At 37.2% G+C, this 27747-nt stretch overlaps 1 protein-coding gene across 2 annotated transcripts in view; it reads left to right on the top strand.

Moving 5' to 3' along the window:
• LOC138108305 (ectonucleotide pyrophosphatase/phosphodiesterase family member 1-like) overlaps positions 1-26888 on the top strand; it is a 52837-nt gene extending 25949 nt beyond the window's left edge. Inside the window, exons 6-25 of one of the 2 annotated variants that reach the window (XM_069010757.1) lie at positions 640-737; positions 3447-3526; positions 4780-4899; positions 5984-6093; positions 7279-7344; positions 7652-7724; positions 8602-8710; positions 9834-9965; positions 11458-11489; positions 12705-12832; positions 13889-13958; positions 15977-16064; positions 17261-17436; positions 17942-17993; positions 20372-20526; positions 21796-21931; positions 22737-22817; positions 23476-23608; positions 24270-24426; positions 25236-26888. In XM_069010757.1, coding sequence (XP_068866858.1) covers positions 640-737; positions 3447-3526; positions 4780-4899; positions 5984-6093; positions 7279-7344; positions 7652-7724; positions 8602-8710; positions 9834-9965; positions 11458-11489; positions 12705-12832; positions 13889-13958; positions 15977-16064; positions 17261-17436; positions 17942-17993; positions 20372-20526; positions 21796-21931; positions 22737-22817; positions 23476-23608; positions 24270-24426; positions 25236-25403 — 2164 coding nt within the window. In that variant the 3' untranslated portion in view covers positions 25404-26888. The remainder of the gene's footprint in view (positions 1-639; positions 738-3446; positions 3527-4779; positions 4900-5983; positions 6094-7278; positions 7345-7651; positions 7725-8601; positions 8711-9833; positions 9966-11457; positions 11490-12704; positions 12833-13888; positions 13959-15976; positions 16065-17260; positions 17437-17941; positions 17994-20371; positions 20527-21795; positions 21932-22736; positions 22818-23475; positions 23609-24269; positions 24427-25235) is intronic. The other variant, XM_069010758.1, reaches the window with a different exon arrangement.
• The last annotated feature ends 859 nt before the right edge of the window (positions 26889-27747 follow it).

The raw sequence follows: 27747 nt of genomic DNA, 5'->3' as shown, positions 1-27747 counted from the left end.
GGAGCAGTAAGCAAGTTTTTTGGTTAGATAATCTTTGTAAGATGAAAGGGAAAGTATGTGTTTTATTTGCTGATTTAACATACCCTGTACATTAGACTTGCTTACAGTTCTGTGCACTGTATATATATAAAAAAGAATCCTTTTTTTCAGCTAGGTTACAGGTTGTTCAGGAGCAAAGTGAATAAAGGAAGGTTTGGCTTTACATTGCCTTCTTTCCCTGCTCTTACATTGGGGTGGGAGAGTGGGGTTGGAGGGGCTGAATGTTGCTTCAGTGGGACTGATTTCAAGATAAGGAGTACCAAACCCACCAGATGGACCATCTGAGCATCTTGGCTTGTTCTTCATTTTATGGGTGTGTTTGAAATCAGACCTTGACATGGCTTTTCTGTGCATGCCCCACTGCAAACCTCAGCCTCTGGGCAGGGTTTGCTCTGCCAGCCTTCAAGAAGAGGGACCCGACAGCTTGTGTGCTCACCGCTGTGCCAGCCTGCAAACCCTCCTGCTTAGGAGGACTTCCTTGGCCTGGTTTATAGCCCCGGAATGAACATTCCCACTGTTTGGGGGAAACTTTCTTGAAATTAGTGATAGGAAACTGTTTCTCAGAGGCTGTCTTTTAATATTCAATTTCTGTTTGTTCAGATTTACCAAGTCTCCAGTATTACTATTTTCATTGGATGGCTTCAGAGCAGAATATTTGCAGACTTGGGGTGGACTTCTACCTGTTATTAGTAAATTACGTGAGTAGTTTCTTTGTCTAAGAAATATTATGACATCTTACCTGAAAAAACATGGATGCAGCTTTGCTCACTCTTTAAAATCCTCACTCTTCTGCCATGAATGTGGAAGTTGTTGCCCTAAAGAACACCCATGCACAGGGAAGTGAGGTGTGGGAGAGTGGAAGGGCAAGAAAGAGAGATGGCATGAGGAAGGGGCCCTTTTGATTTTCAGTGAAATCTTATAAACGATAGCCCCTTTTATATTTAGGAGGTGGATTTTTTCTGCTGTGAGATTACTTTATTTCTTCAAAATAGAAGTAGATCCTTTTTACTCTATAATGCCTATCATCTCATATTTAGGTGGAATGGCTTTGGAAAATGGAAAGCAAGATAGAAAGCATTTGATTATTTTTGGAAAAAGAAGACAGAGAAGGAAGAGACTAAGAAGAGATGATATAGAAGGGCTGGTAGAAATATGATGCATCCAAGAAAGCCTTAATTTAACAAACATTTCCAGAAGAAATATTCCCCAGCTTTTTTAGTGTCTTACTTGATTTTGTAGTGTCTAAATAATTTTAGTTGCTTTTCCTGTTTCTGTTTTGGCTGTGGTCTGTAGAGAACTGATGGTATTTCTTGTCTGAAAAATACGCCAATCTTCTTGACATTCATAAATTACTACCTGGGGTGCCTGGTTTCAGTTTGACTAAAAATAAATCAGTAAAAATACTTGGTTTTTTTTTTTTTTACAGTGGTTGTTACAACTTGATGTGTTCCAGAGCATAACAATTTGCAGATGTATTTGAGGTTTTGGTTTCTTTTTAATTCTGTTCCATGCTAGAATAAAATGAGGCACTTGCAAAGTTTTCATTAGATGCAGTTATAAAAAATATAAATTGGAGAAGACTTCTGGGACATTTCTATTAAACAATTTTGGAGTTCATAACTCTCCATTCATAGGACTATTAAATTTTCGAAAAGAGACAGGGTAAGAATGACAGCATTTACAAAGCAGTGAACAGCTGCTCATATTCAGTAACTTACTGGACTGCCTGGTTCTGCATTAAATTAGAAGTGTGCTAAATGCCTGGATTTTCATCTTTAAAGCATTTGATGACAAGTGCAGAATTCCGATAGATAAAAATATTTTCATTATTTGGTTCTGTTAATTCAGCCATGCTTACAGTGATATTCTGGTGTCTCCTTGGAGAAATCTGTCAGAGTAGATGCCTGTAAGGCTATCATAATTTCACTTTTACCAAGTTTTGTTATACATTTGCCTCCCTGCTATCTGAAAGATGGACAATTCCTCATAGAGCTGAGGGATTTTAGTGAACCCAGGAATAATCTTACTGTGTGCATGTGGTACTCAGAGAAGACATTTTCAAATACAATTATGCTGTGATATTTTAAGTTTTAGATAAATGATCCTTTTGTCTTAAATCATCTTTAGCTAAGGCAACAAGCCAAAGAGAATAAAGACAACTCTTATGGAAAGTGCTAGCAAAAAGTCCCTAGGATTTTTGGCAAAACCTTAAAAGTGTGTTTTTCTATTACTTTTAAAAAGCAAAACAAAATACAACCTCCCCAGCCACCCACACAAGAAACCTAAGATTTTGGAAAACAGACTCAACAACAGATTTGGTAATTGTTGAAATGTGCTAAGTGTTTTCCTGTAATAAAAAAAGGTACAAGTGATTATTTGTTACTACAGAACACAAGTGTGGGAGGGGGTGTCTGTGTGACTTGAGAGGTTTTATTTTTCCCACCTGGCTTCTTTTTATCTGGATTAGCTCAAATTTATTATTTCAACTGAAATATAATCAAAGCCCCAATGCAATGAGTTCAAAGTGCCTTGATGCAACACTTTCTATGTTTATGGAGCCTTTAGTTTCTATTTTATTTATATTATATAATTACCCAGAGTCATAGTGAAGATTGACCCAGGTGGTCTTCCTGTAGGGTCATAACTTTTGGTTCTTTAGCATCTGTTGAAACAGTTTTGGTATTTTTTTAGTTGTTAATGAAGGTGTTTTCTTTTTTTTTTTTCCTTTCTGAAAATTGGGGCCCACACTTTTGCTGGTGGAAATTTAGACCTCTTAAATAAGGTTTGCTCAGTTGTTTTGGCCTTGCTAATGCCTCTTCATACTAGCAATTACTGTACACTAATCTCCTTAAACCCAATGATTTTTTATATAGAGAGAAAGAAAATTTTGACATTCATCCTAGAATAAGAGTTTCTTTTTATATTATAAAAGCCCCACAAGCAAGAAAGGAAGACTGCAAAGGAAGTGGTGATTTGACAGATGACTCAGAGAGCCAGGCATCACTGTGTCAGTGGCCACTTTACCTCTGGGAGCACCCAGGGTTAAGTGGCTGGTTGGTCTCAAGCTGCAGACTGCACTTATTGCATACCAGGGCAGCTTTGGAGGGTGTGATTGCTTTCATTTTTCATTCTTATCTGTATATGCTTTTCACAAGGCTGTAGGTTTTGCTTGTGTGACCATTGCAGTCAGCCATTAGGCATATATAAAATTTGTGTTAATAGGCATTTAGTCAGCTTGTAAATGAATATGGGAAGATAAGTATTAAGTCCACAGTTTTGAAGAGTGAAAACTTTCCGGAAATATATTTTGACTTTATGTTTTTTTAATAGGTATACATCTTCATGAGAGAAACTTGCAAGATTTTTATTTCAGTTATTTTGCTGACTTCCTTTGTTCCTCCCTCTAGAGAAATGTGGAACATACACTTCCAGTATGAGACCAGTGTATCCTTCAAAAACCTTTCCCAACCATTACTCCATTGTCACAGTAAGAATTCTTGTATATTATATGTTTCCACTACTGTTTATTATCAAGTTTTCTCCGAGGCGATAGTATATTTTGATGAATTATTAAAATAATTTGATTTCCCTTTAGAGTAGGAAGAAGTATGTATTGTATTTATGTAATTTAGGTTAACAGCTATTACATACCTCTACAGATAAGTGGCCAGATCTAATGTAAGCAAATCCAGTCCTTCCAAGAGTAGCTGTGAGAAATCCCATATAGGCAAAAGTTCACACATCACTTTACAACTCCTCATTTGTGCAAATATTTCCACTAAATTGCAGTTTCTGCTCTTGGAGTGGGAACAGCCTGACTGCTTTAAGTTGCCAACCTTATTCCACTTCTTTAAGGTAGTTTAGCATGATGCAAAGAAGACTATGAAATGAAGGGGAAGATGTGAGCAAGGAAAGATGCTTATGTTGGCTTTGTGATGGACTGTACCCAAGCCTGCATAGAAATGTCACAAAGCTGATCTTGTAAATTTGCCGCTTCTTGCATATAAGAGGAAAAAGAAAAATGGAGGTTTTCAACACAAATGCAGGGTTGGAATCCAGGAGATTATTTTGGTTTCATCATGCCGCACCTAAAACTCAATCAAATACTAGGATCTGCACTTTCTTGCCTCCCAGTTTGTCAGGGCATTTGGTGAGAAACACAGGTTAAGGAATAAGATGCTTAATTGTGTAATCCTCACAGATCTCCATGACTGAATATGCAACTAGGAGGCATTAATCGTGCCCTGCAGCCATGTGAGGTGTACACTACAGAGCTTTATCTCAACTCCCCATTCTTGTGAAAAATAGAAATGGTGGTGTTGTTTTATCACTTGTAAATGTATAAAGGAGCTAGTCTGCTTAAAGATAGAGCACAAAATCTGCTAAAACTACCCAAGAACTAGTGCCTGCACCTCTTTCGCTGCTCATGTAATGGTTATCCCAGCTAGAGCTTTTGCTCATGTGATTGGTACTAAAGATACAACAAATGTGTGAACTCATTTCAGTTTGATCCCAAAGGAGATTCCCTAATTTTTTAAAAATATCATTGAGAACCAACTAAGAGTTGGAAGGCAGGGCTTGGGAGCAATGGTAGATCATGCTGCTAAACTTCAGTCCTGAACTACTAGTGGAGTAGTAGTCACCAAGAGAGTATTCAATATTTGTCTGAAGGACATGTTTGTGTAGCTGGAAGGTTCTTCTTCTTTAGGGCATTGCAACAAGGCATACTCTCAATTACAGGGGCTGTATCCTGAATCTCATGGTATAATTGATAACAAGATGTATGACCCCAAAAGAAATGCATCCTTCACCCTTAGAAATAAGGAGAAGTTTGATCCACAGTGGTACCAAGGCCAGCCTGTAAGTATTAATACCCTTCTGAGAATGTACATCACCCTGTTATGTTACTTAATATTGCTTGGATGCATAGTGATGTCGAAAGAGTACAGAGGGTACTTCTAAGTCAGCCAAGAAGCATTACTCAGCACCACCAGGAATTGCTGTACTAGAGCTGCAAAATAACAAATGAAACAAAATGTAATGGTTTTTTTTGAACTTAAATGGAATTTTCTCTAAGGAGAATGGTGGCTTAAAATAGCTAATATAGCTACCAGATTTCGGTCTGCTTTTAATATGAGTGGGCTTGCAGTTAGCTTCTCTGAGGAAATCAACAGACCAGTTAGTTTGAGCAATAAGAAGCACTAATAAAGGTTTATACTCTGCCCAAATTACTTGTAAGCCTAAAGTCTGTGGTTTTAGAAGGAATTGTCTCAGCTCAATCACGCACCTATGGTAAAACTGATGAGACTACCATGAAAATGAAGTGTCAGGGAAAAACTGGAGTGAGCCTGAAGAATAGCAAGGGACCAGATGCAACTGTTTAGTAGTGTGGGGAAGACAGGTTTGTTGTTTTTTTTTCCTTGAGGAAAGAATACATGGGTGTAGACCTTGCAGGTCACTGAGAAGAGAGTGATATATGAAGTAGGCAGAAAACATGCAGAAGGCATAAATCTGTAAATCATGAGAGCAGCGGTAAAATCAAAAGAACTGACCAAAACGCTGTTTCCATATGCAAGAGTGTGTGGGATGTAGGTCCTTGGAGTATTCCCATCCCTTCTTGTGTCACTGTTCTTGAGATGATTCCCCTTCCTGGTGTCCAACCATGGTTCTACCATTGCATTTCTGCTAATGGTTCCTACCTCTGTCCTGGCTCTCTGTGGCATAGCAGCAGCAGCAGCAGGGATGAGAGTGTTTGCCACAAGGATTCAGGCTACAAGGTATATCTGGGCTGCAGATAGCAACGACAGGCTAGATTGACTGGAGGGCTCCATTAAACTGTCAGTTTTTGGTCTTGCTGAAGGGTGCAGAGTTGGTGAGGGTGGCAGTGGGCCTGGCAGTCTCTCAGCTGTGATGGGCACTAATGATGGCGAATGTTCTCCGGCAGATTTGGCTCACAGCCATGTACCAAGGGCTGAAAGCAGGGACGTTCTTCTGGCCTGGGTCTGACGTAGCAGTGAATGGCACCTTTCCAAACCTGTATGAAATATACAATGGGTATGTAAACACCTGTGTCTCAAAGGAATATTTGACTTCAACGATTGCAGCAGGACAGATGCCAGCGAAAGCACATTTTTTTTCCTACTTTTCCAAATAATTTTGTACAGTGGGGAAAAAAAGGCTAGGATCCAATTAACTTTGTTTCAGTATAATGTAGAGTCTTTGTTTAATTATCCTTTCATTCATCAAGAAATGTTTTTATGGTAAGATGTGTAAAAATCAGCTTTAAGCATAACTAGCTTTGAAGCTCTAGTGCTTTACTCTTTCTATTTATAAAAAGCTTTTGTGGTTGGTGTAGAGTATTTCAATGCAAACTTCTCATACAGTGAATGGATCAGGCTTTGATGTGATATTGTCCATGAAAACCAAAGTTTTACTGTTGACTGTGGTAAGCTATTCCAATTTAAAATGATTTTCGTTCCAAATTATAAAATATTTCACATTAAGGCACTCATATTTTAGTCAGTGATTGCTCTTTGCTGTAATTAAACATTTTCTGCTTAATGAAAATATTTATCACCATTTTTTAAATAATCTCAAATCTTGCCCAAGAAACCAGGCTTCTCATTTCTATCTTAGGATCATTTTCTCTTCTTACATCCCTCATGTAGGATGGAATTTTTGATTCTTGATTTGCTACCTATATTTTTTTCCCTAGGAACTGATGATACACTATTACTTGAACTTGTGTTAAATATGAATACTTATTTTGTGGGTGCCTCATTTTGTTAAAGGTCAACGTGCTTATTGTTGGTGTACTTCAGTAACTGATGCAGAAAATCTATTTTGTGACATAGTATGAGAACTTGTATTAAACCCCTGTACATTTAAAATACCCAACCCCACTCATAAACCAAGACCTTTTCAAAACATAATACAGGAATGAAAACCTGCTTGTGACTTTGCACCTTGAGGCCAATTATTTGCTTTGTATAATAAGCATAAGCACTACTGGGAGCTTTATTCTAATCATATTACAGTCATTGGGGACAATATTCAAGGGAGATTTAGCTCAGGCCATAAACTCCTGTAGAGTCACAGGCAACTAGCATAGATAAATTTGCATCCTGCTAAATAGCTTGTAATGTATTCGTGGTTTTTTTTTTTTTTGGTAACACATGGCTAAGAGTTTTTAGCTCTTGGAAATACATGGCTAGTTGATATTATATTATTCTAATACAGCTCAATCCCCTTTGAAGAAAGAGTGGTGACTGTCCTTCGCTGGCTGCAGCTACCTGAAGATGAAAGGTAGGTGTACATTTGCAAGTGTGAGTTCCTGTTTGAGTGATATTGCAGTGAATTACTTTGTAAACATGATTTCTGTTTTAAACAATATCTTATGCTTTATTCTAACAATGTTAAAATATTATTTAATGCGAACTTGTTTCTATGACTGAAAGCTTTTTTAATTAAGTTTCATCTCTCCGTTCAAAGTATTTTTCCTCTGAATGACAGCGTTGTTTCCAATATTTGATCTCCATTGTTGAAATATAATCTCTTCAAACTGTCTCAACATGTATGTAAAATATTACATTTTTGGTACTGTTTGATATAGACCACACTTTTACACTCTGTATTTAGAAGAACCAGATTCCTCGGGCCATAAGTTTGGACCAGTAAGCAGTGGAGTAAGTAGTTCTGTAGTTTCTTAATTTTTTTTTTTAATTTGAAGCTTTGCTCTGACTCTGTAACTTCCATAATTCATGTTAGGTTAACTCAGATCATGTGAAGTATGCTTATTAGGAAAAAAATTTGTGAATAGACAGTCCATCCATGGTTAACATTGATATAAGTGTGTAATAGCCTATTTAGTAAGCCTTCTTTTTATTTTCTTTATTTCTATAACTTTATATTACCAAGAATGTTTGGGTATGTCTTGTATGTTCTTTTATCTGCTCCTACTAGTGGTTCACATTGATTTTTGGTGGGGGAGGGGAATGGGGACAGAGAATTTGTATATGTTCCATTTAGCAAGAACAGAGGTTTGCATAACAATGTCCCAGTTGTGGTGGTGAAGTATTCAAGTTGCAATTGTCATTCGTTTCCCCCCAGCCTCTGTGCTAAGGTTAGGTGGATATTGGCTTTATCTCCCTGCAGTTACAATTTATGCCTTCTCAGAAAGAGACAGATGAAAGGAACGTTGACCCCATCACAGCCTGTGATTCATTATATAAATAAGAAGTCTTTGGGACTGCTACTGTCTTAAAAAGTACTGAATAGCTGTGAGGGATTTCTTTATTGATGTTTTTGGTTTGGGTTTTTTCCTCTTTTTTAAGCATCTGCAACTGAAATAACACATAAAAATGTATAGCTGTCTCATGGTGCAATATGGGACAGAAAAAAATTGGGCTAAGGGCTGTATAGTGTAGTTATAGCCAGTTTTCTGTAGGTGGAAGTAACTCTGAACAATGCAGGCAATATGCAGTCTGCAGGATCTCATTTTTATTTAGCCATATTTAACAGTATTTTTAACATTGACTTTACATTCCTATTTTTGTCCTGCAGGTCATTATGGCATTACAGAGAGTGGACAAAATAGTAGGGATGCTGATGGATGGTCTAAAGCAAATGAACTTGCATAAATGCCTGAACATAATTTTTATATCAGATCATGGTAAATTTGATTTTATAAAATATATCAGAACTTTGAAGAACTGTCTTTATAAAGTAATATTCTGAATTTATACTTGTATGTTTCTGTCAAGGTTAACACACAAGTAATACCTATAAAATATGTTTTATATTGTCAAGATGATATGAAAGATAGTGTGAGACAGTGTCAGACTATTTTATGAGGGGGTAAAGAAGTGTACAACATAGGGAGGAATTAAATAATTTTCATATTTTGTTTCTAATTCCTTTTGCAACCATTACCATATGATAAAAGAAATAGAATAAAAAAGGTGAACTGTAGACTATAGATTTCATTTCCTTCTTTCCTTTAACTACACTGCACAGCACCAGTTTTCAAACTGCTGGAGAACTGAAAATACAAGCCATATCTTCCTTCCAACTATCACTTCCCTTATATGTTATTAGAAGGCTGTGAATATGAAACTTTGATTTATTTTTCTAGCTTTTCTGTATATCTGGAATTATTTCTGTAAGTTATATATTTTACTATTTTTTTTCTACTTCTTTGCTTGACAAACAAAATATGAGCACAAAATATTGCAAAACTCATTGCCACAGGGAATGATGCAAGCCAAATATCTATACAGACTTAAAAAAAAATGAATGGAGGGTAAACCTGTCAAGAATCATTAAGAGTTCAAATACAATATGCAACTTGAAGTCCCTTTGACTTCTGAAAACTGCTAAAGAGCACTGGGAGAACAACCAGTCAATAATGCTGTGCTTACTGGGTATTTCTCTAGATATGTTACTGAACATTATTAGGTAGGATACTGAGTTAAATTAATATTTGGTCTGACCCTTACTGCTGTTCTTAGGCTCATAAGAGTTCTTTTCCCTTTATAAAAGAAAGTTTGTCTGTTTATTAAATTGGAGAGTCTTTCTCAGCTGTGGAAGTGGCTGATAGTGTTTATCTGTGTGTGGTTTTTTATCTTCTACACATGAGTATTGTGCTCTCCTTGGGTCAGATGCCTTGGGATTCCTGATAAAAAGACCAAAGAAATTACATTTCTGACTTCTGCAACTAAAGTTACATGTCTCCTTAGCAAGGCTACTCTGCATTGATATTCCCATTTTAAAAGGAAATGTGTTTCCTTTTACAGGGATGGAAGCAGGGAGCTGCAGAAGAACAGTGTATCTGAACAGCTATCTGGACAATGTTCAAGATTTTATAGTTGTACCCGGTCCTGCAGCTCGCCTAAGACCTAATAATGTTCCAGATGAGTATTTCTCTTGTATGTAGTTGCTAAACTAACTTTTGTTATTTGGTTATATGTTTTTTTACTTCACAAATACAAGCTTAGGATCCACATATTCCATTAGTAATCTTGAGTGGGTGCCAACTAGGGACAACCTGGATAATGATGAGCAGGAAATACTGAGTAGTGTGTACACTTGTGTTTTTAGAGACCACTTGACTTTTCAAGTCAGAAAGTATGTTTGAATCCCATGGATTTATTTGTATAAATTCGCAGTATTTTTGTCTTAGCAGAATGTTAGATTGTTAGCATCATTTGAATATTATTTTGAGTATTACATTTCCTAGTTATAAAAATTTGGCCTACTGGCCTGACAGTAGCTGAGTAAACTGCAAGTACACATGAGTAATAAAACTGAGTAAAAATCAATGAATGCTTACAAATTTTAAACTCTGATTGGTTAAGCAGTCTAATTTTAGTTAAACATTTAATGCCTGCAATTTTTGGGTACTTTTAAATGTTGACTGCAGGACTTTTCTTCATGTTTCATAGTATTTTTTGGGTGGGTTGTGTTTCTTTTCTGTCGAGATTATTGTTCTCTGTGCCCTTTAAAACTTGTAGGCCTCAGTCCCAGTGACTTTAAGTCCTGTTTACTTCACTGCTTGATGCTATTCTAAACTGTTTTAAATGTTTACTTGGAGAACGTGGGAGTCAAATGCAGTTCCAGGTTCTCCCTGGAGAAGGAAGTTCAGGAATAAGAAAAGTAGTGTATCTCCTCCTTTGGATGTGTGCACTGTTACAATGAAGTAGCATAGCTGTCTTTGTAGCACTGCATGTATCTGTGCAGGAATTATGAATGGTTCTCTTGCCAGGGTAATCCTGTATGTACTTGAGTCAAGTATTGGATATCAGAGTCAGGACAGAGTAACTGTGAAATGTAGTGGGCCTGTGTTACACAAATTGTCAAACTACATGATGTAATGGTCCCTTTTGGCTTGAGTCTAAGCATCTGAATCTTAGCCAGCTGATGCTTGGCTTTCTTTCTAAGGATATTTCCTAGGCAAAACTGCTGTCCTAGTGATTGCATTTGTGTCTTTTGTGTCTTTTTCTTTATAAATTTATTAGTGAGGAAAAATCATCTTGATTAACACAGCATTTAGTTGCTTCTTTTGTAAAAACTTACTTCTTGGATTATTTTTCTAACAGTGGTTAATATAGTTTGGTATTTAAGTATAGTTAAACTTTTAACTAATAGAATTAACTAAAGTTTAACTAATACAGTTTAAATTTAAAGTTAAAGCTGTTAATAAGTAATCAAGGGAAAGAGTCTGAACTAAAATTTTCTAAAAGCAATAGCTTGACAGTTAGGGATTATCTTGCTCTATATGGTTTTCAATCTGGAAAAATAATTTCTTATGCCCAGAAATTTATTCAAATTTATCATTTGTATCATGTGATAGGAATGCTTTCATTTTACATCTGATCTTTTTTAACTTAGGTGACTAATACTTACATATGATTCTTCCAGTTAATTATGAAGGCATTGTCAGAAACCTCACAGTAAGTGTTGTCTTATCTGTTGTTCTAGCTTAATTTCTGGTTACATTTACAGGTATTTTATAGCACTTAGCTGTTTGCTGGGCTACTTCTGTACTTTGGCTTAGTGACAGGATGAGGGGACACAGTCTTAAACTGCACCAGGGGAGGTTTAGGTTGGACAACTGGAAGAATTTTTTCTAGTTAACAAGGTGATGTTCAGTCATACTTGTACTTGATGATCTCAGAGATATTTTCCAACTGAATTGATTCTGTGTGTGACCTGTGGTTAACAACAACAACAGTAGTTCCACAGAGGGGGAGGTGAAAATTGAGTAAGGTGACATCAGTCTGCCTAAGGCTTTGTATTCATGTCTGTTCACTGTATTGTGTTGCTCTTCCATCTGGAGAACTTGTGTACCTGGATCTTACTAGCTGAGAGCCATGTCATTGTAAAGCTCAGCTCTATTGCCAGGACACACATAGGATTTTCTTGCTCACACCTTTTAGATAGACAGCTTTGAGAGAGGATATTGAATTTTTTTGTTGTTGTTCAGTTACAGTTTAGTGGATATGCTTTTTTGCTCTGCCCCTGGCTTCTATTCTTATCCCTGCACTGTAATTTGTTTGCCTCTCGTTTGTGCAGACACTGCTGTCAGTGAGAGCAATGCTGTTTGTATAGATGACTTCACTATCCAAGATTCCAATGTTATAGTAGAGATTTTGTTTTGTTTTTGTGTTTTGTAGGTTTTTTTCTTTTTTTAAATTATTAATGGATCTTAGTTTGTGGAAAAATTTATTTGTCCCTGAGTGAGCAATCTAAAAAAACTTTAAATATCTGTTACCTTCTCTATTACAGAGCTGTAGACTTGTTGCACTAGATAGTCTCCTATCACTTGTGAAATTACTGTGGTGTCTTAGTGTAATTCTTTATTAATTCTAAGAAGTACCATTTGGTTCTGTACAGTTGTAGGCCTAAGATTAAAAAAAAGCAAGTTTTGTCCATAATCCAATATTAAATATCTTCTATTAACTATTGAATCCAAAACCAGTCAATATTTGTGATTTAAGTATTCATTCATATGTCCCAGACCTTGTAACTCCAAACCTGGTGGAGTTATATTGTTCTTAGTGGAAGTTATTGCAGGCCATTTGCAACTGATGTGCTTTATAAGAACTGTGCATGACATAAAATACACATTTCACCAAAATTTCTTTGTTTTAATTTAAACATTCCAGTGCATAAAACCAAACCAGCCTTTCAAAGCTTACATGAAGCAGCTGCTACCCAAGCGTTTCCATTATTCCTATAATGACCGGATTGAACCGCTGCACTTTTATTTAGACTCCCAATGGCAGCTTGCTCGGTAAGTTACAGTTCTCAGTATTTGACTGTGCAACAAATAATTTCTTGTTTTCTCACAGCTTTTCTCTTCCAAGTGCTTAGAGTTCAGTGATAGCTGTTAGAGTGTGATGTTCTTGTTTGTCATAGCAAAGGGACATTGCAAAGGAACAATGCATGCTTTTTTCTGCAGGTTTTGCTGGCCTGGGGAGGCTTAATTCTAAACTGGCAGCCATAAGTATTCTCCCTGCTGGGTATGGAGGTAGTGGCAGGTTAGAAACTAAGAGCCTCACTGTCAGGTACTTGAGCACATTTTGCATGCTATAGGAGTTTCCAAAGTGAGTCCATGAAAGCAGAGCATGGAAATAATTACTAGGTTAAATCAGTCTTGTCAGTCATTGAGCTTACTGAGTCCATGATGATTAATTACCTTAGGTGTTTTGACAAAAGAATTTACAAGTCCCAGAATAGTGGTATCTGCTATAATAGTATTAATTTTGAGCACCTCTGTGATGCTTCAGGGCTTTCATCATGGAAGAGTTTTCAGTGCACCTCTTCAGTAAGTCCTGTTGTGTAACACTGTAGACATGTGCAAGTTATGCAAATCAGGTTTGGGTTAATAGAACGGTGTGTTTAAATCGTGTGTATGGACCTAGCACAGGCTGGATGTTTATTTTTATTAGACTGTAAGATTCCTGTCTGAATGGTCTAAATTAGATTAGTGTTTTTAGTAAAAAAATATTGAGACTATACTTATGTAAAGTACTGTAAAGTTGTAACCCAAATGACAGTGAACTGAAAATCTGTTATCCTGAAAACAATTTTTTTTTCATATATCATGTACTTTGAGGTTAAATTACTCTGATGATCACATGAAAGTTCCAAAGGCATAACATTTGCAGGGAAAATTACCATTCTGATTTTAAAGGCATTATTTTCCCAAGCCTTAAAGACTTCTCATTCCCTATGGACAATCCTCTAAGAATCTTTAAATAGAGAAGTAAATAAGTCATCACTGAATGTACTTTTTGCTGATATGACTTGAAAAGTGTGAGTTATAAAAACTGTGTATTTTTAATAGAAAACCACTTGAGATTAAAAGCTGCAAAGGTGGATTCCATGGCTCAGACAATCGCTTCCCTAATATGCAGGTGAGATTTAAACTTACATTAGCTCTTATTTTTAGCTCCTTCTATTTCCAAATGCTGTATTTGCTGGGTATTAAGGGGTTTTTTTTTTGTGGTTTTTTTTGTGGTTTTTTTTTTGTTTTTTTTGGGGGGTTTTGTTTGTTTGTTTTAAGATTTGTTATATTATTCCATTTGCAATTAAAGAAATCAAGCGTTTATAGGATTGGTATTGTGATGTGCTGGATAACCCACACAAATAAAGACAGTCTTGAAATTCTTCTCTTTAATGAGAAATTGGAAGACATCATAGGGAAACATGAAATCAGACCCTTAATTTCATCTAATTTGAGGAAGTCACTTAACCTATCCTCTGCCTTAGTTTCTGCTATCAATAAGATGAAAGCCAATATTCATAATTTCAAAAAGCTGTTTTCAGGATTAAAATCCACCAACAATTGTGAGGTACTTGGAACTATTACAGTGAATATGTGTAAACACATCTATAAAGAGGAATCTGTGTGTTCTGTGGACTTTGTAGGTTTTCTTATAAAACTTGTTTTCAATAATTTTCTCTCTTAGAAGTCTTATTTTTTTTTATGTGTTGTAGAATTATATAGTGTTGGCATCAAAATGTTTTTAAAAAAAGTCCTAATCTTGTATCAATTTACCCTTCCAAGCTTACTCTTGTTCCCTGATTTGACAATGGAAAACCTGTTGATAGTGTATCTAGTAATGGGTTGCAATCAGCAAGCCACGTGATCCCAAATGCATTCCATCTCTCTCTACTGTAGTTTGACTGTGCAAGTTTTTTTCAGTAGGTTGATTCTATTCAAACTTTGTCACACTTGGGATTGCCAGTTCATAGCAGCCCTAACAGGTCTTAAAAGAGAGAAAATTTATCCTTTTTGTGGCTAACATTATAGCAGCATAACAGCATTTCATACTCTGTAATTACCAAAAATATCAGAAAGGAGGTAGCGCCTGCTCATCATCCCTGCCTCATCTGGTTCAGATTAGGTTTGTTGAGTATATTATTAGCCTGCAGATTTTAGTATCAACTGTTGCCGAATGATGCTCTGTGTTATCCTTTAATCTCAAAAAAAGGAGTTAGGAGTTGAGTTTTTAGCCTCTGTTTTTGCCACACAGCTATGAAATCTGAGGCAATTGCATTGTTTACAAAGAGCTTGGAGATCTTACCCAGGGACATGCTATACAGTGTAAAACATCCATCACTCATTCAGTATCTTGATACCACAGATGTGTGCGATCTGTTTCTTTTCATTAAAAATGAGCTGAGTAACTGAAGATAAGTTTTAAAACAATGTTTTTGGCACAGTTGAGTTTAAGCATTTGTTGCCCTTGCCTCCTTGTTCTCATTTGCGCAGCAAATGTTGCAGTATGCTGGTAAGTTTTTTGTGGCTGCAGTGTCAAGTGGGTTGGGGAATTGAACCAGAAGGAAAAGAAGCCAGCAGGAAAAAAAAAAAAAAAAAAGGAAGGTTTCTGAGCTGGCAGTATTCCTGGATCAGGTCCAGTACAGCTCGGGAAGTGGTGTAAGAAGAAAGAACAGCTGCAAACCAGGCGTGGAAGCCTGCGATCCTACCATTGCTTAAACCACTTCGAGCATTGTTACCAATAGATGTTTTTATAGCCCTAAGTTAAAAGCTTCTAAATTGTTTACAGGATGTGATATGTGATGGTTACTTTGGATCAACATTTCCATTGAATCTTTTAAAGCATTTAAGAAAATACCTTTTAATTTCTTCAAAAGCAGAGAAGAGCAAGGGACTTGATAAATGGCTAAAGGCAACAATGAGACAGAATTGGGTTTCCTAATACTTTTCTACTGCTTTTTAAAAAATTACTCTTATACATCTACTTTTTTTTTTTTTTAAAGAAAAATACATGCGTTTGACTTGATGTGTACTATGTTGCTAAAGCAAAGATGAAGTTCTTGGAAGAAAATGCCCTCTGAGTATGAAGATAATTTTCATTTCAACTTGTCTTAAACAGAATTCCACCATGCTTTTCTCTGTAAATCCTAGGCTATCTTTATTGGTTTTGGACCAGGATTCAAGTTTGGTACTCAAGTTGATCCATTTGAAAATATTGAAGTATATAATTTAATGTGTGGTAAGTACAATGGATGGAGGTCATTTTTGTTCAATATAAAAATATAATATCTTTTGGGCATTGCAAATCTTCTAATAACAGATTAAGTGTCCTCAGAAACTCATCCTTAAAACTTGCTGCTGATTTTCACAAATCAGCTGTTTGTTTTTCTGAGAAAGGGCCATCTCTAAATGCCTAACAGCAGTTTAGGATCTACTGGTCAGGCTACCTTATATATCTCTTTTCCACTGGTCACACTGTTTATTCCTCTGGCTTTTCCAGAGCTGGTGCTTTGACTCACCACTACTAAAAATGGTTACTTCACAATCTCTCTACCATCACGAAGGGAAGCGTCCTTTCCCCCCCTCTTTCAAACACAATGTTACTGTGACTCCTTGTTCCTTTGTCCCTTCTTCATTCTGTATTTCATGGTTTTTCCAAAAGTCTGTCACTAAATCTACCACTTTCTGTTCATTTATTCCCCTTGAGGTCTTCACCTGTTTTCCATTATTTCCATTATTGCCTACTTCCCTCTCTTGTTAGAACTTATACTGCTTCTGTGAGAAATTAAGTATTACCAAAGAGTTTGATCCAGAAAATAAACTTATTAGGAATTCTGCAAATGCTTGAGATCAGTGGTGATATTCGGGTATACCATATCTAAACCACATGTCTAAATTCTTTGCTGGAATAGGAACTGGAACAGGCCATTGTCAGGAAGTACATCTCTCTCAGCCTTCTGTGCTTTGCTGTCTTCTCCTGTCATGGTTGATATTGAAATACCTTCTTGTGCCCCCTGAGATGTTCTGCATATGCTGCATGGGAGGGGTAGAGCACTTACTGCCATCTCTGATTACTGAAGTGAGTTCAGTGACAGATCAGATGTTGCAAGTGCAGTCATTGAGGTTTAGATTTTCTCCATCCTATGCAGAAAGAATTAGATGAATAGGATGTATAAAAGCCAGCATGTGAATGTCCTGATATAAAATTAATTGAGGCAACTTACTCAGCCTTACAAGCAGACTAATACCACACTGAACCCTACCTAAGAACATGTGTGGTCCCTTTTAAAGAGGTGACATTGCTTTTCCTTTTGAGTGTTATGAGCAGCAAGCAGTGAAGCTTTGGCTCATCCATACTTGTAAGCACAATATAACCAGTTGTGTATTACAGTCTTTCTTTCTCCTCCTGTTAATATCACTTGAGTTCTTCCATAGATTTGCTGGATTTGAAACCAGCCCCAAACAATGGAACTCATGGACGCCTAAACCATCTATTAAAGAACCCTGTTTACACCCCTCACCATCCCAAGGAAACAAGCCATCCTTCTGAATGCTCTGTGGTGGGAGAAAGAGCCTTTTCAGTGAGCCTTGGCTGCTCCTGCAGGACAGGGGTAAGTACTGAAATGGTTAAAGTTATGGACGCAGAAGTCTGTGTCTATTCAAAGAGTGAAGCTTTGCATTCTCCAGATGGTTTCACAGTCCCTTACTATTGGTTTCAAAATCAAATCTTGTTTGGGGTTAGTGAGTGCTAGCCTGTATTTGCGTAATAATTTTTGCAGATTGCTTATGTTAAGTCACATTCATCTCTAAAGAGCCTGAAAAAAACCCACAGGAGCTTGATGGGGAAAGCATTCCATTCTTACTTGCTTCATTTAATTATGTTGAAATTTCTCTTCTGTGAATGTTGTATTTGGGCTGTGGTTTTCAAGCCTGTAGATTTGCTTGTGGCAGAACCAATTTGTTTCTGCAAATTCCCTGTAGCTCTCCTCCAGTACGTGTCAGTGAGTTCTGTGTATGTATAACTTGCAAGACAGAAGTTACATTTAAGTGTAGTACCATAACATGGACTCATAATATGCTTTGTAGAGTCTCACTGCTTTTCATTTATAATTATAGGGCTTGCCAATAAGGGATTTTCATCAGCGTTTAAATCTTACTGAAACAGAAGGTAAGAACTTCAGATAATAATATAAAATTAAAAAGCTAACAAAAAAGAAAAAATAGTCATCAATCATTCTATATTTTTAAACTTCTGAGCAACTCCCAAGTAAATTATATGAAAATTTTTTGAAATACTTGCTGACACTATAGTCCGGCCTGGAGAATTTGTGGACGCCTCACCCCTGGAAGTGTTCAAGACCAGGTTGGATGGGGCTTTGAACAATCTGGTCTAGTGGAAGATGTCCCTGCTCTTGACAGGGTGGTTGCACTCGATAGTCTTTATGGTCTCTTCCAGCCCATACCATTTTATGATTCCAATGTTTTTGAATACAGTCCTCCTGAACCATTTGTTCTCAAATGAATGTGTATCCTTATACAAGTGTCTTTATGGCATATGTGTTATCTGTCACTTTTGACTTTCTAGTACTGAAGTAATGAGCATTCCAGAATGGGAAGCCAAATTGATGCATGGGGAAGTACCCAATAAGAAATCAATGCAAATAATGATATCCATAATGGCAGCATACTTTTAATGAGGCATAAGGAGTATTTTACACATTTGAGTTTTTATGTGGTCTTGAGCTTACTTCTTTTACTTATGATTTATTTCCAATCATTGGACATATACATGCCATGTTTAAGCTGCAGTTGGCAAGGCTGTGGACTCATAAAACAAAATAAACTATTTTGAGAATGAAACAGATAAAACAGCAAGTAAATAAGGAAAACTGTAAGTCAAAATGGAACATAGTCCTAGGTGCTAATGCCTTAAAAGATAATATCAAGAAGGTTAGGCTGTCAGAAATAGGCTGATAGAGACCTTGCCTCGTGTGTGTGTGTGTGTGTGTGTGTGTGTGTTCATGAAACCTTGGGTTTCTTATGCAAATAAACTGTATTTGGCAACACCCCACTATAGCTCACTATTAAGAACTGGACATAAATGCCAGTTACTGGCAGGGTCCAGTACTTGCTGCTTATCCAGAGCTAATTCAAGGCTTCTGTTGATTTGTGTAGTTTGTCCTGAAACAAAGGGTGGATAGAGCGTTCTTGAATTTCTTTCACTAATGACAGATCATCATTTTAAAATGTGTCCCAGAACCCTCTTAAAGTAAGTCTTTCTGTATTGTAATGCTCATGAGAGCAACAAAATCAAATCTAGTTCAAATGTGCTTTCCCCCAGGTGCACCAGGGGTTTTGCTGAAACAGACTCTGCTAAGGATCTCTGAGGGATTTGCTTAACCTGGCTTTGAAGAAGCATGACAAGGCCAGGCACAATAACATATTTCAGTTCTCTTTTGTAGAAAAAGGAACTTAATGCTCTAAACCTACTTTTTTGAAGCAGTAGGGTTTTGTCCTGAATTGTCAGTGAAACCTGGTATAGCACTGGTCTTAATAGCAGTAATTTCATTAGGAATTGTATTAATTAAGCATTAATTAGATATAAAAAGCATTGCACAGATGCAAGAATTCTAGTAACCAGCCTAGAAGTTCGTTAAGACTATATAAAGTTCATTAGTTACTTCAGTTTGCATGTTCTCTCATTGATTGTCACAACTTGACAGTCTGTAAGGATAAAAAATTATAACTGCGTTTTTAGTTTTATGAAAAAAACATGAATTGTTCTTCCCTCATGGGTGGAGAAATAACTGTCATAATCTTGACATTTTTTTGTGCTGTGGTATTACTGTGGAAAAAACCCTGCACATTCATTGCTCAATTTCTTTCCCCATGTAGTACATTTGCATCAATATTTTATAATAATTTGCAGATGGTAGGGACCTATTTAATTGAAAATATACTTTGACGCCTTCTTTATAATTCTAGTCATGTAATGATTGAATATACTTGAATTTTTAAAGGCAAAGTGGTGAGTCTTTGCACAGTTGAAAATCCAAATCCAATCTAGTACTTCACTGTATTATTTAAATCTCTGTATTTCTTAGCCTTTTAAATGTATTTTTACATTAGACTGTGTGGTTTCTACTGAAATAGTAATTTCAAATCACCAGAATTGGTTTCCCTCCCATCTAAATGTTACATAGAAGCAGATCCCACATTTTCAAATTGAAACACAAAGTCAACAAAGACTTTAACTTTTCAAGTTAAATTTATCTCCTGTTTTTAATGGAAAAAGGTTTTGGTTTAAATATAGGCTTAATTTGTGCAGTGTACATTTAAATGTTTGTTTTATACTAGCTTCATCACTTAATTTATTGCCTTAGCATAGAAACTGTGCCTTTGGTATAATATTGAAATTTTTTTATCCCATTAATGTGACTTCTGTTTTATTTGGCAATTGAAAATAAGGCAACCTTAGGTGTGTAAAGAGGAAGGAGCTGACAACCAGTATTAATTGAAAAGTAATAAGCACTATTTCTGTTTCAGTTAAGAAGACAGAGGAACTTAATTTGCCCTACGGACGGCCCAGGGTTCTGCAGAAAAGACACAATTACTGCCTCCTTTACCATTACCGCTACGTGAGCGGGTACAGCAGGGACTACAGGATGTCTCTGTGGAGTGCGTACACTGTGGGCAAAGATGTAAGCATAAGAAGAAATGTTAGAAGCAACCTTGGAAAGTAAAAATCTTGAGTGCCAGTTATTCCTGAAGATTTCTTATATCTGCTCATGATATGAAAGCCGCCATGGTGGTGGAGTCCATGGAGGTGTTCAGGAAAGGACTGGATTTGGCACTTAGTGCCATAGTCTAGTTGACAAGGTGATGATCAGACAAAGGTTGGGCTCAATGACCTTAGGGGTCTTTTTCCAGCTGAAATGAGTCTATGATGTTATCTCCCAGGGAACTAAGTTGAACCACGTAAGATATAAAGTGGAATTTTGTGTGAGGTTTACTATGCTAATAAGGATTGGCTTTGACTCTTCCATTTCTCAGAGTGTGAAACAGTTTTGCCTCCAGATTGAGCAGATCCACAAGGAAGTGAGGACTCCATTATCATTGGTATAGAAGCCCTAGGAGACTGCATAGGTCTGCTACAGCAGTCTGTCAGTATGTCCTTAAAACTAGCCTCAGTCTGGGTTTCATAGTCTTAAAGCAGTTTGTAATGTGGCAGGATGCTTTTGAAAAAGTAATCTCAGGACCATCTTGAGCTATTCATGCCCTGATATGATCCTTCACTCTGAATATAATACTGAGTGGGAAAAAAAAAAAGGTCAGTGAAAATAAATCAGGTCTTTGTGGTCCTAAATCCTATGCTTAAGGATACACCTGTTCATGCCAGAGCACTGATCTGATGAAGGAAAGTCTTTTCAAGTTGGCCTTTCCCATTCAGAAAAAATTTAGGAGACAGATCATGCTTAAAAGGAATTAGGATAGTAGAGAATACTTTTAATCTGACTATCTGGGAATCATAGGTTTTAAATAATGACTGTTATAATTAAATTTACCTAAACTCTGGCAAGATTTGCTTGATCCTGAATATTTTGAGGTTAGTGACATGAAGCAACCAGTTACTGTAACAAGTGGCCCACACATCTATCTGTCAATTATGTGAGTCTGCCTATCAGTCAGTAAATCAGATTATCTTTAATGGGCACCTCTAGATTCAGTTTTAGAAGATGTTATAATTGGCTAAAATGTTTCAGTTCCATTCACTTTATTTCCAAGGTATATGAAGTAGATGGGAAGGCTTGTTTTCCACTGACAGAAGAGGAACAATTCTTGCATCTTAGTTAAACCCTTCACAATCTTAAAGGAAGGTGCAGCTAAATATTTAGAGTTCTGCAGTCCCTCATACTGAAAGAATTATTGTAAGTCAGCATTCACAATGACACTTTCTTCTTGTTCAATAGGACAAATGGGTTTCTTCTACAGGAGCTGCCTCCAGCTGTTTACACAAAGATGCTCGTATTTCACAGAATTATAACCAGACCTGTTTGTTTTACAACAATCATCCTCGCCTAACTTACGGATTTCTTGCTCCTCCAGGTAAGTACTTTGCCTTCATTGTATAGCATATCTGATTTACATGATTTGTAATGTAGCAGGTGTAGTTTTTTAGGTGTTCTCGATAACCAATCAGAATATGAAGCAGTAGCTGCTGAGTTGTTGCAGTTCACTTCAGCATATGAGAAAGGAAAACATTTTAGGTGCTTCAGGTATTTCAGCATTCAGTGGGTTGTCCAAGGTCACTTAGTACTTCCCAGAAGTTTTGAAACTTATCAGGTTTCTGAAGTGGCATCTCACAGAAGAAACTGGGAGGAACATGTAAACATTAAGTCCAGCAAACTGGTAAATTACAAATTCACTTTGTATACCTAGATAAATTGTTTGTGAACTGATGCTGACCTGATATGGAGGTATTTTATATTGACTCTACTGCACAGAATACCAAGTAGAAGGTTATTTAAATATCCATGTCAAATGTAGTTTGCACAGTTTCAACAGAATTCTGTCTTTAAGCCTACATTCTACAGTCATGGAAAGTTTGCCTGACACTCATGAATTTTATTTCTTTCCCCACAATTCAGAAGCCTGTTCTGATATTTTTAAATCTCATGAAATTTGCCAACTGTATATCTGACAAGTGTAATTGCTGCTGCTGCTGCTACTAAGATTATTTATTTTAGATGGAATCCAGCATGTACTGAAGTCAGCACTTACACCCAGATAAGTTTTGGAAAATAGAGTTAGGTCAGCTCCATCTTGATGTTATTACAATGATCACTAAAAGCATGAAAATGCAAGTTGAAAGTAACAAGTCCAAGTAATTAATTGTTCTTTTTGGTTTCAGATTTTATGACAGATGCAAAGAAACCTCACTATGATGCCTTGCTTACCAGCAACATTGTGCCAATGTATCCTGCATTTAAAGGTATTTTATATGTATGCATATTTTATGTCCACAGTTCAATAGAAGAAAGACTGCTGGTTTTTACTTGCTTCCAAATCATGCAAATGACCCCTGGTTCCTGAGAGAGAGGGAACATGAGATGTTTGTCTGAGAGAGAATAAGTATGTACCTGGTGGAAAAGAGCAACAACTGTGATACTTCTTCTGGAAAAAAAAGAGATGTCCTGTTTTGTAATGGAATACTGTTCAATTCTTAGTTGTAATTTAAAGTATTTTATAGGTTAGATACTTTCCAGCTCATAGGTATGAGTGTACAAGCTAGCCAGGCCAGCTTGATAGTGGGGCAAGACACAGACACGCATGGTCTTCTCTGGCCTTTCCTCCTCTAACCTCTCCATGGTTTGGTTTCCAAGGAAAGAAACCTAAGGTCCCAAGGGAGTAGCACCACTATGCCTCAGTCAGGTTTGTGGTTAGGGTGACTGTGAGACCACAGTGTCAGGACACACTGCAGTGAATGCTGCTGCCCAGCTGGATGCAACCTTTAACAGCAGCAAATGCCCGTAGAATTTGTTATTTTCCTAGCCTGTCATGTCTGTCTATACTCCACTGAATACTCTGCAGAGTTGTGTTAGCAGCTTCTATTGTGAAGGTTGTTTCCTGATTCCATTACTGTGTTTCAGTGTTATGGAACTACTTCCATCAACACCTGCTACCTGAATATGCTGCAGCCAGGAATGGTGTCAATATAGTCAGTGGTCCTGTGTTTGATTATGACTCTGATGGGCTCTATGATACCCCAGAAAAGTTGAAAAGGTGAGAACCTTTCACATTGTAATCCTTTGTTTCTTTCCTCCATTGCTGGTCTGTTAGTAATTACTATCCTCGATGAGAAAGACAAGCAAATGGCCCTAAGCAGAAAAGTAGGTTAAGAAAGAAGTAACAAGCACAAAGAGAAAAATGCACCTTCAAAATGTGCCATCCTAAACCTGAAGGTGGAGTATAAGAGAAGCTGTTGCATGTGGAATGATGCCCACCAGCCTGAAAACTTAGGACATTGCCATTGCCTCTAGGAGAGGACAAGGCAAGGGCTTATCCCGGGTGGCATGATTGATCATTCCTGAGCTGGCAGTGTTCCAATACAAGTTGTGGGTTACACTAGTTAGCAAAACTGGTTCAAGCTAGCAGACAGATGGTTTTTGGGACTCAGGCTGAACTCTTCATCCCCTCTGGAGTTTTACATATTTTTGTGATAATGATAATAAATCAGTTTATTGTTATACCTCATCAAACTTGTTACTTAAATCAGCCTTCAAGCCAAACCTGATTTGCAAAAATAGTAATCTAGAATTTTCCTTCCAGACTTAAGTTTTCTCTGGACAAAATAGGTGAATTGCTAAAACTGAATATAGCTGAATGCTGTCATTTGATCTTTGTGCAAGAATGATTTGGTGGATGTAATTTTTTTGTATTTCAGATACCCTGGTAATTCAGAAGTTCCAGTTCCAACCCACTTCTTCATTGTGCTGACTAGCTGTAAAAATACTTCTGAAACTCCTCTGGAGTGTGAAGGGTCTCTAGATGCCTTGTCTTTCGTTGTACCTCACAGAGAAGACAACAGTGAAAGCTGTGCAGTAAGTAGTCTGTTTGGTTCCCATAAACGTCTGAAGTCAGGCTGGAGCTTGTTTTTTTGGATATCAGTGATTAACTAGTTAAAGCCTGTAAAAGTGGTGCATTCTACATGATCATCTTGAGAGAGAAGACAATATTTTTGCAAATGGAACTATGTCAAAGTCTGTGAATATGATCAAATGGGAAAATAGATCTGTTCAAAGAGCAAAACTTAGAGCTAGCAGAGTGGAATCAGAGTATGCAGAGACCATCAGTGTGATACATACACAGACTTCTATCTATTCAAAAGCTGAGGATGAAGAGCTTCTAAGAGGAGTCACCCACAACAAAAGGTCGGTGCTTAGGACAAATGCATTCCCAGAAGGAAAAGACACAAATGTTCCTGAGGAGCACTGGTTGCTTTTAGTTCAGGTACCTTGGAATTGTTGTGGGAATGCACATAGCTACACTCCATACACACCAGAAAAAAAGGGAGGAAAGTGTATAGACCTATCCTGCAGCAAGGAATTAGAGTCAGGCACAGCTCTCAGAAATATTTTTATCATACAGATGACTGGGAGATGCTGGACCTAACTTGCCATTTCCCATTATCACCCGTTGGTGCAGCTACAAGTTTTATATACTTGAGGAGGTAACAGCAAGTATTAAATTCAGACAAGCTTCTAACTGTGTATAATCCTGCACACTCTGTTACTGGTTTCTGTCTTTATAAAACACCAAATGTCTTTTTTAGTAGATTAAATACATCTCAGGAAAGAAAAAAAAAAAGTTTTACAACCCCTTTTTTGTTTTTCCTCCTCTGCCCCAATAGGATGGCAAGTCTGAGTCCATGTGGGTTGAAGAGAGAATGAAGTTTCATACGGCTCGGATCAGAGATATAGAATTACTTACTGGACTCAGCTTCTATCAAGACAGAAAACAGCCAATATCTGACATTTTACAGTTAAAAACATATTTACCAACTTTTGAGACAATCTGAGTTTTCCTATGGAATGTTGTTATTGATTTCACAACTGATTTGTAAATAGACTTTTTTTAATTAACAAAAACTTTTTTTTTTAAAAAATAAGCTGGAACTTTTATTGAGAACTCTTGACCAAAATGCCAGTAGAGAGGAGAGTGGGTGCCATATTTGTATCTCAGGGACTCCTGATGGACTATACTTGTGACACAGGATGGCAGCTCCTGTCATTCCCGCTTGGATGTGGTAGAACCATGTCCATTATTATGCTAACAGCATTTGGTCATCGTAGTCTGAGACACGAACACAAATGTTATCTTTGATATGCACTGGAGAGGGAGGATTTTATAAAGTATGGTTTATGATCAGTATTCCACTTTAAAAATGCAGATAATTAGCAAATACCGTTCTGGGAAAGAACTACATTTTTGTTGACTGTTGAAATCTAAACAACAGCACTCTTCTCATTCCAGTTTTCCTTGAAGTGTGAATTAAAAAAACAATGCAGTGCTATGGTGCAAGAAGCTATACTGAGGTTAGTAGGACAGGTAACTAAAACTTCCCCCACATGGAAGAGACGCCTGGCTACAGGAGTTCCGTGGGCTGGGCAGCCGTGGCGTGTTGCTGCCCTCTGATGGCTCCAACACTGATGGAGAATTAGATGCACAGTTTGTATGTTGTTCATGCATCCTCTGAATAGGTGGGTATAGGATGCATCAAGTCACCTGTAAATGAGAAGAAATTATTTTAGGAATATGTCTGAGCTCCCAGGAGTAATTATGCTCAAACTAAACTTAGATTTGATTAAAAGACTTTGCTTTATTGAAGTAAAGATGTGTTTCTCTGTTTGGTACATGTTTTTGTCAGCTGTGGTTTTGAAATCCCATTTTTGAATGCAGATGCTGTCAGAGATGCGAATTCTGAAGAAGCGCGTAATGACCTTTCTTGGAAGCTTTCAGGCTACACAAACAGCTGCTACAGGCACTCAGGAGTGGAGGAACTCCCTCCTTTTCCAGTACACATATTATCACCTTTGTAATTCTCCCACTCTCTAAAGCTGATGACCCAAAATTGGCTCTGTTACGTATAAAATTTGGCATAGTCAATTTCACATTTATGTTCTTCTCATTTAAAAAGGAGAAAATACATCACGCACAAGTATGTCAGAAGAATGAAGAGCCTGTAACTGAGCAGAGAGGCATTTGACCTTAGAGCTTGGTCAGGGCATGTTGAAGGCTGGATCCAGAGCCTGCTGAAGTCAGAGGAAGCTTTTCCCGTTAACTTCAGTTTGGGTGGGCTGAAATTCTGGGACCATTTTTTCTTTTAACCAAGTGTATTTTCTTGATCTTATGTTACGAGCATGATTTTTTTTTTCTCAAGTAGTTTCACTGTGTGAAATCTAAATGTGTTGTAGCAACCTCACATTACGATAGGACTGTGACAGCATTATTCAGTGTAACTGCTTTGTAAAGTTGCCTGTGACAAATAAACCCATCAGAAGTACTATGTTGTTTGTGACCCTTTCTGTACCAACTGTACCGACTGGTGCAGTTAGAGAGCACAATTTCATATTGGGGGGGAGGGGGAATAGGGATTGCTTCAGTCTTTGCTCTGTGAACTGAAGATAATTTCTCCAACTGTAACATTAGTTACATTTATTGTTAGGAGAGGAAGATAGGGAGAAAGACGGTCAAGGTGTTAAATTTTTTTTGTTATTTTTTACAACTAGTACTCTCTCCTGAATGCAAATAGATATGTTTGACATCTCAAGGTGATGCCAGTTTCCATTAAGAGGCAGGGTCAGCCTAGATCCTGGATAAAAATGGAACCAGAGAGTCTTCAAGACTTCTGGTTTGATCTTTGATTTTGGAATGGAAAGCAGTTGTGAAAGCTATTATGGTCATCAAGAGAGGGCAGGAGCTAAATGGGGTTTGGGATGTGGCTTTGCCAGAAATCGACAAGTCAAATTGACAATGAAGAGAGTTACTCTCATTTAATGTTAGTGTAAATATTTCTGCTGATTAAATTTCTTCTTTGATTTTTAAAGACATTTGTAATGGTGGTGTCAGAACATATGAATAAATGCTGATGCTAGTCCTGGTATCCAGTGGCTGCCAATACCCCGGGATGATAGGTACTAGGTTGTCTTTTTGAAGACTGATGGGCCCCAAGGAACATCCTACAGCCACCATCAAACTCCATTCTGAAAAAACTCAACAGCTTTGTCCATCTGGATGTAAAATGTTTTCTGTTTAAGCTGGTGTATGGTATCAGAGCTTGTCTGTTTCCATCCAGGACAGGGTTCATTTTTGCAGTAGCCAGGAGAGGCATGGCCAGGACCATGAGGTTATTCCATAGCACC

The sequence above is a fragment of the Aphelocoma coerulescens genome, chromosome 3, assembly GCF_041296385.1.
Source record: "Aphelocoma coerulescens isolate FSJ_1873_10779 chromosome 3, UR_Acoe_1.0, whole genome shotgun sequence".
Lineage (NCBI taxonomy): Eukaryota > Metazoa > Chordata > Aves > Passeriformes > Corvidae > Aphelocoma > Aphelocoma coerulescens.
Note: the sequence above shows the minus strand (reverse complement) of the source record. Positions and strands in the feature narration are given on the sequence as shown.